General features: G+C 37.0%; 2 protein-coding genes across 2 annotated transcripts; one reads left to right on the top strand and one right to left on the bottom strand.

Annotated features, from left to right (window-relative positions):
- Window positions 1–844: 844 nt before the first annotated feature.
- LOC110045677 (cyclin-dependent kinase inhibitor 3-like) lies at window positions 845–6,318 on the bottom strand. The gene is made up of 9 exons (XM_020751283.2): window positions 6,231–6,318; window positions 6,050–6,138; window positions 5,033–5,091; window positions 4,715–4,759; window positions 4,440–4,503; window positions 3,321–3,479; window positions 2,622–2,653; window positions 2,160–2,263; window positions 845–1,332 (listed from the first exon to the last, which is right to left on the bottom strand). The coding sequence occupies exons 1-9, from the start codon at window positions 6,240–6,242 to the stop codon at window positions 1,234–1,236; spliced, it is 663 nt and encodes a 220-aa protein (XP_020606942.2). The 5' UTR covers window positions 6,243–6,318; the 3' UTR covers window positions 845–1,233.
- A 37-nt stretch (window positions 6,319–6,355) lies between these two features.
- Window positions 6,356–11,833, top strand: LOC110045678 (enhancer of rudimentary homolog). The gene is made up of 4 exons (XM_020751285.2): window positions 6,356–6,467; window positions 10,367–10,454; window positions 10,705–10,825; window positions 11,440–11,833. The coding sequence occupies exons 1-4, from the start codon at window positions 6,465–6,467 to the stop codon at window positions 11,531–11,533; spliced, it is 306 nt and encodes a 101-aa protein (XP_020606944.1). The 5' UTR covers window positions 6,356–6,464; the 3' UTR covers window positions 11,534–11,833.
- Window positions 11,834–12,571: the final 738 nt, after the last annotated feature.

Below are 12,571 nucleotides of genomic sequence, written 5' to 3'. Positions count from 1 at the left end.
TCCCTTCGAACGCTTCCCTTGCCGTCAACGAATGTACTCAACGAACGGTCAAAGCACGAGGTCGCAGATTCAAGTCTGTCCACCAATTCGCCAATCGCAGACTTTCTACGCAGTGGGGCCTGGGAACTGCTAACAAACAGATAACCCGAAGTCTAGATATCAGGACGAAAATAGGAGGTTGCCTGGGCAGCAATAAGATGTAATCAAAGTGTTCTATGAGCAAACACGTGAATTCTGTAATGAATAATAATTGATCCGAGTTAACCTTTGCGTAAAATGGAATTACTCTTTTCATAAAGAAAACCAGTGCTTTAGAGCAAAGTTTATAATAAGCATTAATCAAAGCTTTTTAACCGAAAAGAATTATTCTGACAGTAAACTTTCTCAAAGATCATTTCTCTGGACTTCATGCCCACAGAAGAAAGGTTATTTAAAAACTGCTTGCCAGCGATGTAAGACAATATTGACAGATACATAAGCCAACTTTTTGGTGACTTACCTTGACCCTTTCCTAGTCTCCTTCGCAGCATCTAATTCACCGTTGCGTGACACACGGCCGAACGAAACACGTTGTCCTCGAGATGTCAAACTATATATGCGCCCTCAAAACAGCAGAATTGCGAAAAGTTAACAGATGATGGACGAACCCCTCACTGACAGTCTGATCCCCCACTACAACCCGTAAGCTTGCTTACGTAATCCACGAGTTAAAAACCACAGAGACAAATTTATTGACATTTTTTTTTTTTTCACCAGCATGGAACTTCATGGATAATTTATATCGGGTAACGATGTGATCCCCATTTGACCCAAACGTATATTAAGTTATAACATTTCACCGATATTGTTTTCACACAACGCTAAGTTTCCTGTTTATTTCTCTCGTTCTCTTCAATCTTGCGATCATATCCAATAAATCGAGGGGTTTGTGTTGGAAACACGAAAAATATGGCTGCGATAATTCATAATGTCAAACATTTGTAACATGACAAACTCATGGTACTCCCTAACTAACGAACATTACATGGATAATTAACAATTATGTGGGTTATAATTAATGATAACGAACTGTAAAAATTATTCCTTTTCAGTGGTTAGTTACAAACATTTCATATCCTAGTCTAGTGATATTTGTTATACAATCAATATTAACATTCAAGAATAATAATTTAAACAATTCCTATTAACACAACATATCAAATGAGTCTGTACAAATAATTATTTTTCTGTACTTCATCTTGAAAGCGATCTTGGCGTAGCTTCCACAGAATTTCGTTGATTTTCCAGGTGAGCTTTGTATGAGTCACGGAACTCGTAAATAAAGTTATATTGCTGGAAAAGAAAATGAAAAAAAATGAACAGTGATCGCGGTTCTCTGAGATTTTAGTTGTAAAACTAGACTCTAGTTAGAATTTAACTCACTAGTGTGTAGCTCAAAGCCCTCCACCTTCCTCTGTAACTTGAACTTAACGCGATTTTAAAATTGCGTAAACCATTAAGTTTGCGGATAGCATTGCCGAATGACGTCGTGGATTTTGGTCATCACACGGGAAATTCCCGAGAATTTAAACCCCACGACGATCATTGTTTTGATTGACAGCAGTTTAAAATTTTCTCTGTCAGTTAACGGGTGGCGAAATTTAGATGACCGCTGTACAGTTGAATCATATAACCCTCAATGGCGCCGGGAACATTACGAGACAGACTACGAGACACAAACCACGACCGGCTTCCGCTTTTATCTGATTGGTTAAGACGGATACTTGCTCCACCTTGAACAATCTCGTTCCCAGAGCCCACGTGTCTTTTGTTCAGCGCTAAGACACGGAGCTCTTGAATAATCAATTTCCAGACTCCAAGATTTTAGGAGTTCCAGTTTCACGGCGCATGCGTACCTTGGTTTAAAACATAGCAATCTCGTTCCCAGAGCCCACGTGTCTTTTGGTCAGGCGCTGACCAAAAGACACGTGGGCTCTGGGATTGAGATTGCCATGTTTTAAACCAAGGCACGCATGCGCCGTGAAACTGGAACTCCTAAATTCTTGGAGTCTGGAAATTGATTATTCCAGAGCTCCGTGTCTTGGCACTGTCCAAAAGACACGAGGGCTCTGGGAACGAGATTGCACATTGAATGGATGAAATTGAGAAACAGCACGTACCTTCACTGTCTGGAATGCCCGCTGACCTCTGATTTGGCGCAGCTTGGAAATGACGTGATCGGGAGTCACAAGTTCATCCAGGGTTAGCAGTAGGATTGCTGCAGCTGATAAAAAAAATAAAGTCTTATCATATAAAAGAGCAGAGAACATGTACTTAAATTGATAATAGCTTGATAATAACTTTGATGACAAAACTATTTTATTGCATATTAATGGTTTCTCGGCGGAAAAAAATCGAAGTACTGACAGACACGCTAATATTTTGGCGGGAAAAAACTGGGCGTTTTGTCAGACACGAAAAAGAAACCGGAGGCGCGTTGTGGCGGAAAAAAAATAATTGCATTGCATTGCATTGGGCATTGCGCGGTATACAATGGAACGTGTTGGCATTTCTAGTCTTTACATGTGTGGAATTAGATTCTTCTAGTACTTACGGTATTCAACGATATCTGAAACACTCACCTACACAAGAAATTCCTAAGCCAGAAACACAACTGAAACAAAAACTAACTATCATTAGAATTCAAAATATTACTATAAGCCCTCCTCAAAGTAACACTCCACCCCCAAAATCTCAGATGCAAAATTCTGTCTGAAAATAAGCCCTGGTTTGGTGCTCATATTCAGATTTAGTCTAACAAAAGATATAATTATAGAACATGTTTTCTACTTTACATCGTATAAGCTCAGAGACTGTCGAGACTTGTGATGTACGTAGCGATTCAGTGCATCACTTGTTTTGTTCTACTGTATAGCTGTACGTTTAGGGTCGATTTAGGGAGTTTCATACGCTAACTACTTGTATGCACCTAAATCTCTTCATTTGCGAAAACATGTTCTGGACATCAGGATTTCGAACACTGAAGTTGTTTTCCACTTGACCATCTGGTTATGGAGGGCAAATTCTTGTCCAAAGTGCACTGATTTCTTCATCTGACAACCCATGTGAATCAACAGGTTCTACACTTTCATCTTCACTTAAAACATCTGCTTCTGAAATAATATCACTGCTCTCTGCTCTGCATTCATCTGACTAGCTTTTTGCGAGCGAATTCATCTTGAAGCTTTTGGGATGATCGTATCCATTCAAATTACTTGTTAAATCAATGGGCCGATGAGATCGGCTCTCTGGCACGAATAGGTATTTACCGCCATACTCACTGTAAAAGTGTCCTGTGTCCAAAGCTGATACATTGTCTCAACTGTTCAATCATATCACTGCAATCAGCCATGGTAGGAACATTTCCTTCTTCAACTGGGAAATGATGAGCTTTAAATCCAGCACAGCTGTACTCGTCAACAAGATAAGGGACTCTACACCTGGAAAGACGATTGAGGTACACATACACCACACAAATCAATTGCAAGTGTGTTGAACAAATGTTCTATCACTGGCAAATGACAATAAGCCCGTGTATTCGATTCTTCTCCCACACGAGATGTCTTAGAATCAACCCAAAAAAATTCCATACTGATGACATTGTTAGCTTTTCCAAGATCCATCATTTAGCATTCGTCAATCATTATAGCTTTGAAATTTTGCATGCAAGTGACAAGCATTCCAAAACACTACAAACCAACCTCTGTTCAACTGGATCATTAATACAAAATTTTTCCAAAAGAAGCTTGGCATCTTTCTCATGAAGGAAGAATTGAACATTAGACTATCCAATTCATGTTGAGGTTTTATGTTGTTTAACCACTCTTCTCTGAATCCTCCTGAAAAAGTATTAGGCCTACATGTGTGGCTTAACATGCACACCAGTTGAAGACAGATACTTAGCTGGAGCCAAGAGGTGAGTGACCATCACCCTGGCCTATGAGAGTCATAACTTTGACTCCTATTGAGAGAACTTAGAAACTATCTTTAGAGTAGCTTGAGACAGTCTCATTGTGACTACATGTAAGTGTCTGAATAACAACTTTCTCAGAAATAGGCCTTTTTGGTCATGTGATGCACTTTTCAAGAACACACTGATCTAGTCATTGGTAATGCACCAAAAATGTTATCAGAAATGAAAAGAAGATTTACAAACTTACATGCAAAAAGAGGGATTTTCTATGGAAGGATTAGAAGGATTTGTAGAAGAAAAAGATTCCTTGCTCTCACTAGCCATTTAAAACACGCTTGTTCCAGTTCTGAAATTCATTTAGCTGTAGCTAAAACTTAAGAAATTATCAGTCATGTAAGCAACTAATGCAAAAGGCCTATATTTCCCATACGCGTAACATCCATTTCAGTCCACAAATAAAATTATTACATAGATATGATCAAATTACCTGACCATCTCACGATTAGAACAGAACACAAACACATCTGTAATGTTGATGGCCTTGAGGTGAGCTGCAAAGAACAAACAATAAAAGCAACATGCATTTTGATCATGTTACTCACGAACAGTCTAACCAGACTGGCATTTGACATGTCATCACTGCTTTTATTCTTACTTACATAAAGCTACCACATACTATCCCCATTGTGTATAAGGCCAGGTTTTTTTATCAAGCAAACATAATTCTATTAATCTTCTGACATGTAAAAATGATAATCTTACCTATGTCTACACTTAAATTCCTGTTGGTATCTTTATATTTGCATCCTAAAGGCCAACAAAATATTCAACAGTAATTAAGCCAAAATCAAAACAAATGGTGAATGGCTTGGTTTTCTTGCAAACCTCAATCAATGTCCCCTCGGTCTGCACAATAATAATAATAATAATAATAATAATAATAATAATAATAGTAATAATAATAATAATAATAAATATTTGTACATTTTACAAGTTCATCCGAAGAATTTATCATCTATAATAAACTCTCATAATAATTTAAAACTAGGTAAAATTTCCATAAAAAAGTATTTACTTTACCTGGTAACCCACTGATGCAAACAACCTCTGCACAGCATCCAGTGAATGAAAGGTCAACCCTTAAATTGCATGAATTAAGATTTAATTAGTGATCAATGCTGTTTCACAGTAAAAATATTACAGTATGGAATTTTCTGGGAGGCGTATTAACCCAGAAGTAGGAGAGAGATTCTAGGCAGTTCCTCACTCAGGAACAAATGGTTTGGGTTCTTCTAAGTGAAGATAAATATACCTTTTTCTTGAGCAAACACAAGGGCAATACTGACAAGATATAAGCTGCAGGTTCATACAAAAAAGTCTAAGGGCTGATGTTCTCCTAGTATGGGCTCACGCAAGCTAAAGCCTGTTTAATTTCTAATAAGAGATTTATTACATGCTTAAAATTGTTTTCAAATGTTCCATGGATCAAGGTCAGGAAAAACAACTTATACCATTGAAATTCCTGAGATAGGCATCTTCAGCTGTTCAGAAACACCACATAAGCTTATTTAAAACTGGGCCAAAATATTGGCTGATTTTAAAAAACTCCTGCGCACCATAAATTGTGCGCTTATTAGGAATATAGGGAAGATATTTGTTTAAAAACATTGTTTTTGTTATTTAAATGTTCAAATTGTTAAACAAAAGAATTATTTGTTTCACCAACCAATAGTTAGTAACAGGTGACGTCATTGATATCTTTGCTATAATTTACTGAGAATTAACTTGTTTACCAAATTTATCCCTAAATCTATTCTACCAAACTAGAAATACACACGTATTACATTTAGAAATTACATATAATACAAGTGTAAAACTGATCCGCTGGCAGCATTGGGCTAATCTTAGCGGATCAATTATTATCAGATTACTTAATACATATTAGATTACCTTAAAATAATGCACAAAAGATTATTTTGATATAAACTTTTACCCCTGTTATATTGCCAACTTATAACATGTAAATATTCTGGGGAAAGCAAATTAATTGTGGCTGAGCAAAGGTAACATATAAACATGTTTAAAAATTTCTATTACCAGTCTACTTGGAAAGGTGTTAGATTTTCAACAACATCAGTTTCTTCATCATCTGAGCTGTCAAAATCGTTTCTTCGTACTGGGGAACGCTGAAGTAATGAAATAATTGAGTGAATTATTGAATGCTACCATTTTTTAGCTAAATAAAGGCAAACCAAAGGGAAAAAATCGAATAAACTACCTCAAACACCATCTTCACGAACACTTGATCGTGACTTCAAATTTCAAAACTTCGCCTTTTTTCTTACGACGCGTTTGATTGGTTGAATTTTACTAGCCCCAGCTTCCTTTTCGTCTCCGAAGGATTGTCCTTATATGGAAACAAGAACTCGGACGAAGAGCCAACACTGCAGTTTCATTTTCACATGTTAGTGAGAAGACTCTTCCGTCAAATTTTTGGAGTATTCTAATCGATATGGTAAGTAAGAAGTGGTTAAATATGTTCTTTGTTGTAGACGAATTCATCTTGTATCAGTGTTTAGGGTGTAGTGGTCGCGACAGCGCAGTTGTGCAAGAAAATAGCTAGGGATTGTATTCAGTCTTTTCTTTGTTGTGGAACAATCTCCAGCTTTATTTTCTATTATTTACTAAGAGTTACTCGTATCTTATCACACCTCCGCTTGAGAGAGGATCTTTGTGTGAAGGTTTTTATCAGAAATCAAATGCAGTTCCTGTTTTTATCTAAAATCTACGATTTTGTTCGTCCATTGCCGCAAGCTTAACATGGCGGTGTAAACAATCAATGCATAGCAGTAATGTGAAGGTATCCGGTCATTTCGCCCCATGGTCATTTCGCCCCCAGTCATTTCGCCCCAACCAAAAGTCACTTCGCTCCATACAGAAGTTACTTCGCTCCATGATATAATTAAAGTGTATATATGCTTACAAGATTATCTCTATTTGCCTAGCTGATGTTATAATCGTCCCATTTATAAATACGATCGTGATGACATGTTTTTAGTTGTTAGTATCACTCAGGCAGGTACAAAAGTCGGACCGGATCAACTAGGACCGCCAGTCCGGGTCGGATCATCTCAGATCAACTTGGATCGACTCAGATCGTCTCGGATCATGAAAAAAAACATAAAATTAAATGAAATTGAAATTTTTATCCATTTGAAGGTTAAAATTGCGGTAAAAAATGAGCCAAATTAAGAAAGACTTGTGACGTTTCTCCGTGTCGTGCTGTGTAGTCAAGCCGCCATTTTGTATTCTAAGTGTCCACCAAATTGATAGTTTCAGTCATAACCCATTTTTGTTACGCTGCGTGATTTCACAGAAATTTGCTTTACTTCTGTTTGGTCAAAAAGAATAACCTCATGGCAAAAGAAATAACTTCACAGCAAAAAGAATACAGACTCACAGCAAAAGAAGTCACCTCACGGTGAAAAGAATAACCTCAGAGCAAAAAGAAATAACCTCACGGTGAAAAGAATAACCTCAGAGCAAAAAGAATAACCTCACGGCAAAAGAAATAACTTCACGGTAAAAGTAAAAGACTCACAGCAAATAGATAAACCTCCCGACAAAAGAAAAAGGACAAAGAGACTCACGGTGAGGTTGCCATGGGGTTATTTCTTTTGCCGTGAGTCTTTTACTTTTGCCGTGGGGTTATTCTTTTTGCCGGGAAGTTATTTCTTTCAAGGAACTCTAAAACATTAAAATAATACTTTTTCTAAGACATGAACTGTTCAGATAGCCAAGTTCCCCGAAATAAGTCACTTTTTTAACCATCATGACAGCTCTCTAGGCCGTCATGTAAATGCTGCATCACGCAAAAGCTTAGAAATTCAAGCATAGTGTATCACAAAACCAAGAACCCATTCGGAGCGAAAATTTGTATGAGTATTAGTTTTCAGCTGCTCTTATACATCATTTAAGTAAAACCTCAGGAAGATCAACAGTTTTGTGGTTTGCATTGTGATGACGTCATATGAAAACCAGCTATTACACATGGTAAAAGTGAGACGACATTTACCGAATGTTGTTTCTCTCGAGTAAGCAAAACTGTGAGGCCGATAACGATAAGAATTAACAAGAACAGTTCAAGTTCCTGTGCATTAACAGGGTTTTGAGGCATTACAATGGATAAGAATGCGTGTTGAGGAAAGTAATCAAACGAAGTGATATTTAGTGTATTTTGAGGGATTACCACGTATAAGAATTCGTGATGAGGAAAGTAATCGAACGAAATGATATTTAGTGTTACCAATCGTATTTAAGCGAACGCAACTGGAAGCTGCAGTAGTTAATTGTCTGAACTGACATAAGTCTTAAGTTCAAAATCAGTCCAACTCCAAGATCAAAACGAAAAGTTCACGACAAATTTCACTAATCTCTTACATGGAGCGAAGTAACTTCTGTATGGGGCGAAGTGACTTTTGTATGGGGCAAAGTGACTTCGATTATGGGGCAAAATGACTTTTGGTTGGGGCGAAGTGACTGGGGGCGAAATGACCATGGGGCGAAATGACCGTAAACCAATGTGAAATTGAGAACTCAGTAATGGCAACAGGGGATGACATGCATACTACACATTTATCTTTCAAAGAATATCACGTTGTGCAACAAATCCTTTCTGTTTTCCACGGATTTTTTGTCTTAAGTTCAAGAAGTGATTGCAGTAATAATACTTACAAGTATAATTTTTTTTACGAGAACTGTGAAGGAATGGAACGCTCTTCTTTCCTCTTTGTTAGATCAGCCTTCTGTGGAGTCTTTTAAATCTGTTGTAAAGGACTATCTCACCTCTTGTGATTGATTTTGTGTGCTGTTATGTATGATAGTGAGTAGCGTAGCAGTGTGCCCTTGCTAACAAAATGAAGGCCGCTTCTTGGCGTTTCTGAAGTGTCTGTGAAGAAGATTTAGATTAAGTTCTGAACGACTAGTAGATTTATACTACATGTAAAACAATTAGATTATTTGCTCTCGATTTCTATCGCGCGATAGAAATCTTGAGCTCATAATCTAATTATTTAATAGAAACACAAGTGGAAGTTTGGAAGAACAAGAAATGCTGTAGGAACACAAGCTGCAGGCACGTGTTTCCACAGCTTTTTCGAGTTCTCCCAAACTTTCACGAGTGTTTATTAAACAATTAGATTATGAGCTCAAGATTTCTATTGGATGATAGTTGATGAGGGTGCATACCAGGCATGGAAACCAAGAGCGAATAATCTAATTGGTTTAGTATAAATCTACTAGTTGGTCAAAACTTATCTAAATCCTCTTCTCAAACACTTTGAAAACACCAAGAAGCGGCTGTCATTTTGTTAGGTAGTGCACTCTGCTACGTTAATTTCTATCACAGAATAGATAGCAGCCAATCAGCGAACGGAATTCGTGATAGAACACGAGTAGATTTATACTAAAACTCGATCAAAACCTGTAGAACATGTTTTCTATTAATTTTTAGAAAACACCGCATCGAAAAAAGGAAAACAAATTGTAAACTTTGACTATCAGTGTAAATTTATTCTCTTTGCTTGTGCCGTCATTACCTCAACAACTTGTCCTTGTTGTGTGTTTCTATCGAGTTATAGAAACACAATTTTTAACCAATCACCACGTGTATTTTCTTAGGACTGTTTCTAAAAATAAATACTGTACCCAACAAAATTTAAATGTTGAGGGTTTACCTATAATCTTTAGATAAGGAAAGTAGTCAGTTTGTCACCCTTTAGCAGTGATCACAGCTATTCTCCTTGTTCACTGATCATGAAGTGCTCTACATGTAAGCTTATGTACTGCGTGAATCAATTCTGTTGTGTAATTCTGTTGTGTAAACATTATTTTCTCATCTGCTGCCAGCCAAAATTTCACCCATGCTCCGTCTATCTATCCAGTAGGTTTGAGCACTGGTAAAATTTTGGCTCAGGTGAGAAAAAAGTGTTTACACAACAGAATTTACCAGTGCCATTTTTTAGCATGCCTACCATGCAAAAAAACTTTTGTCATGCTTTACAGCTGTAGTTCAATTCAAGGCTCTCTTCTCTCCACCTTTTTAGGAATAATTATTATTGTGGTGCACTGCACATAATGGCAAGTCTTCACCGGACAACCTTATCATGCTATCTCAGTGAAACAGGCTATTCGTATTCTAAATATTGGACAGTCTAAAATTAGCTTGGAACTGAAGCTAATGTGGAGAGTCTTTTCAAATGCAGACTACATCCATATCTTTTTAATGATATTCTCCTGCCCAAGCCTCCATTGCAAGCTAGTTCCAATCCAATACTGAGAATACAAATATAGCGTGTTGTATATATTACATGTATATGTCTGTTGCTTTAATCGCTATTTTTTTTCTCTTTATAGTCACACACAATCCTATTAATTCAGCCAACTGCGAAGCCTGAATCAAGAACTTACTCAGATTATGAAACAAAGGACGAATGTATGGAAGGTAGACAATGCCCTCGACTATCAAGTTTTCTCATTGTTATTTGATTCCAATCAGTCAGTTAAATTATTTTGTCCATGTGGTGACTGTTTTAGCACAACTTTTACAGTAACACTGAAGTATGCAAGTGAATGCATTAATCATTGTTACTCTATTTTACTGTGGGATAATGACCAAACATGAATTGACATACAGAATAAAGTTTTTTTTACCATTTTAACTAAAAAGGTGCTATATTCTTTGGACTTTGCAGGTGTCTGCAAAATATTTGAAGAATACCTTAAGAAGTCCAACCCAAGCACGCCATCCATAACATACGACATTAGTCAACTGTTTGACTACATTGATAACTTGACTGATCTGTCTTGCATGGTGTACCATTCTTAAACCAAGTCCTCTCTGTTTGTTTAGACTATCAATGTGTGTGTGAGTTGTCTCATGTTCGTGGGCAGGATACTACTCTTCAGGCAATCCTTTTGTAACTGATACTGGCAAATTGTTTGGGTAACCAGACAAAAATGCTGGCACATGGAAAAAAACCTTAAGTGTATTGTAACCAGGGACCAGGCATGTCAACAAGTTAAAAAGCATGCTATATTGAGCTGTCAGCTTGTTACAGAGATGTAGCTAAAGGGTCGTCAATCAGCTTTTCACCAGTTGAGAGAGAAACAGAGAGTAATTTCACTACAAAACCAAGACTTGGTGTAATTTTGAAAGTGTACGGGCCAGAAAAGCCAGCTGAGCCTGTTAATCAAAGTGTGTAGTTTTTTCATAGCAGCGTCCTTGTTGTTTATCTAGTCTCATAGACGTGCAGTGGTTAAGACTTTACACTGCAGACCTGGAATGCCAGTCCAGTTCTGGTGACACAGTATGTTATTGATCATGTTTTTATTAAGTTTTATTATCTTCAAAATAGATTTTGATGACTGTGTGTTTTGGGTTTGTTTGTTTGTTTGTTTGTTTGTTTGTTTATTTGTTTGTTCAACAGGCAATGCCAAAAGGAGCCATATTACGAGCCACACAGCAAAGACTGGATAAAGGAGAACATCTACATTATGTTGAGAAAGCAAGCTGGGAAATAGTACAGCAGATGAGCAGATATATGTACAGTGCACAAGTTGTTGCCTTCACGACAGCAAGCAGAACCCCGCAAAAACTGATTACATGTAGTTCTTGAAGACAGAGTTCTTTAAGTTGACTCATTTTCAAAACATCTCACATTCAAAGATTTTTCTCCCAAGAACATTTCTCACAACATATCCAGCTTGAATAGTTTACACAATAATTTTTTTCAATTATTGTTTCCATTTTGTTATTCACCTTTTCCCAGCTCATCCTGTAATATTAAAGGTCATTGTGATTAAAATGGGTCAAGTTTTCAAGTTGGCATGGTTGTTTCACTTGAATTTCATAAATTTTAATTTCATTTTGTTTACATGTGCTTTTGGAGCAGTTTTCATCTGAGTGTTGTAAAACCAAAACCAAAGTAATCACTAGAACAAAGAAAATCCAGTGAACCAATTAAAACTCAAAGTAATTACATGTAGCTGATGCAAAGCACGGGAAAACATGTATGAACGAGTGGTGTTGGGTTTGGTATCGCTTCTCATAGGATAACAAAAGTGGTGGAAGTTTTTTAAGTAACATAGTTGATGCAAAACTACTTACTTTTTGACACTCAAATGAAAACTGCTCTATCCCACCATTGCCCAAAACATGGAGTAAAACTCTTTAGGGTTTTAGTTTAATATTGTTTTACCCAATTATTCATTCATTTTTAACTCACAAAATAGCATTTTTCAAGTGGTAGGTTTTACAGGAAAATTTTGCTCCTTCAGTTTCACTCTTGGGCTTTGCTGCACACTGAAGTTGAAGTTGAAGGGATTTGTTTCAGTGGCGAGGATCTATTTAGACGTTCAACTGTGGCATTATTTTTTGCATAGCTCATCTGACTGCACCAAAAAAAAAAGAGAAAAAATCTAGATAACAGGATTTTTGTGCAAGCGTTAAACATTTCCTTGTCGTTATTTACAGGAATAGAGCATCCCCCAGGTGTTTGCTTAGAACAAATTTGGCTGTATCACACATTTTCAGGGTCAAAATTCCACATTTTCTTACTT

The sequence above is a fragment of the Orbicella faveolata genome, unplaced genomic scaffold (genome assembly GCF_042242905.1).
Source record: "Orbicella faveolata isolate gen_17 unplaced genomic scaffold, um_ofav_v1 contig_24, whole genome shotgun sequence".
Lineage (NCBI taxonomy): Eukaryota > Metazoa > Cnidaria > Anthozoa > Scleractinia > Merulinidae > Orbicella > Orbicella faveolata.
This window is presented reverse-complemented; position numbering and strand designations above follow the sequence as displayed.

What these genes read in the sequence shown, in the direction of transcription:
- LOC110045677 (XM_020751283.2), bottom strand. An exon ending in GAATTTAAGTGTAGACATAG is followed by an intron (nt 4,504 to 4,714) that starts GTAAGATTATCA and finishes TGTTCTTTGCAG; the next exon opens with CTCACCTCAAGGCCATCAAC. An exon ending in GGACACAGGACACTTTTACA is followed by an intron (nt 2,654 to 3,320) that starts GTGAGTATGGCG and finishes TTTTTGTTTCAG; the next exon opens with TTGTGTTTCTGGCTTAGGAA.
- LOC110045678 (XM_020751285.2), top strand. An exon ending in AAAGGACGAATGTATGGAAG is followed by an intron (nt 10,455 to 10,704) that starts GTAGACAATGCC and finishes TGGACTTTGCAG; the next exon opens with GTGTCTGCAAAATATTTGAA. An exon ending in ACTGATCTGTCTTGCATGGT is followed by an intron (nt 10,826 to 11,439) that starts GTACCATTCTTA and finishes TTTGTTCAACAG; the next exon opens with GCAATGCCAAAAGGAGCCAT.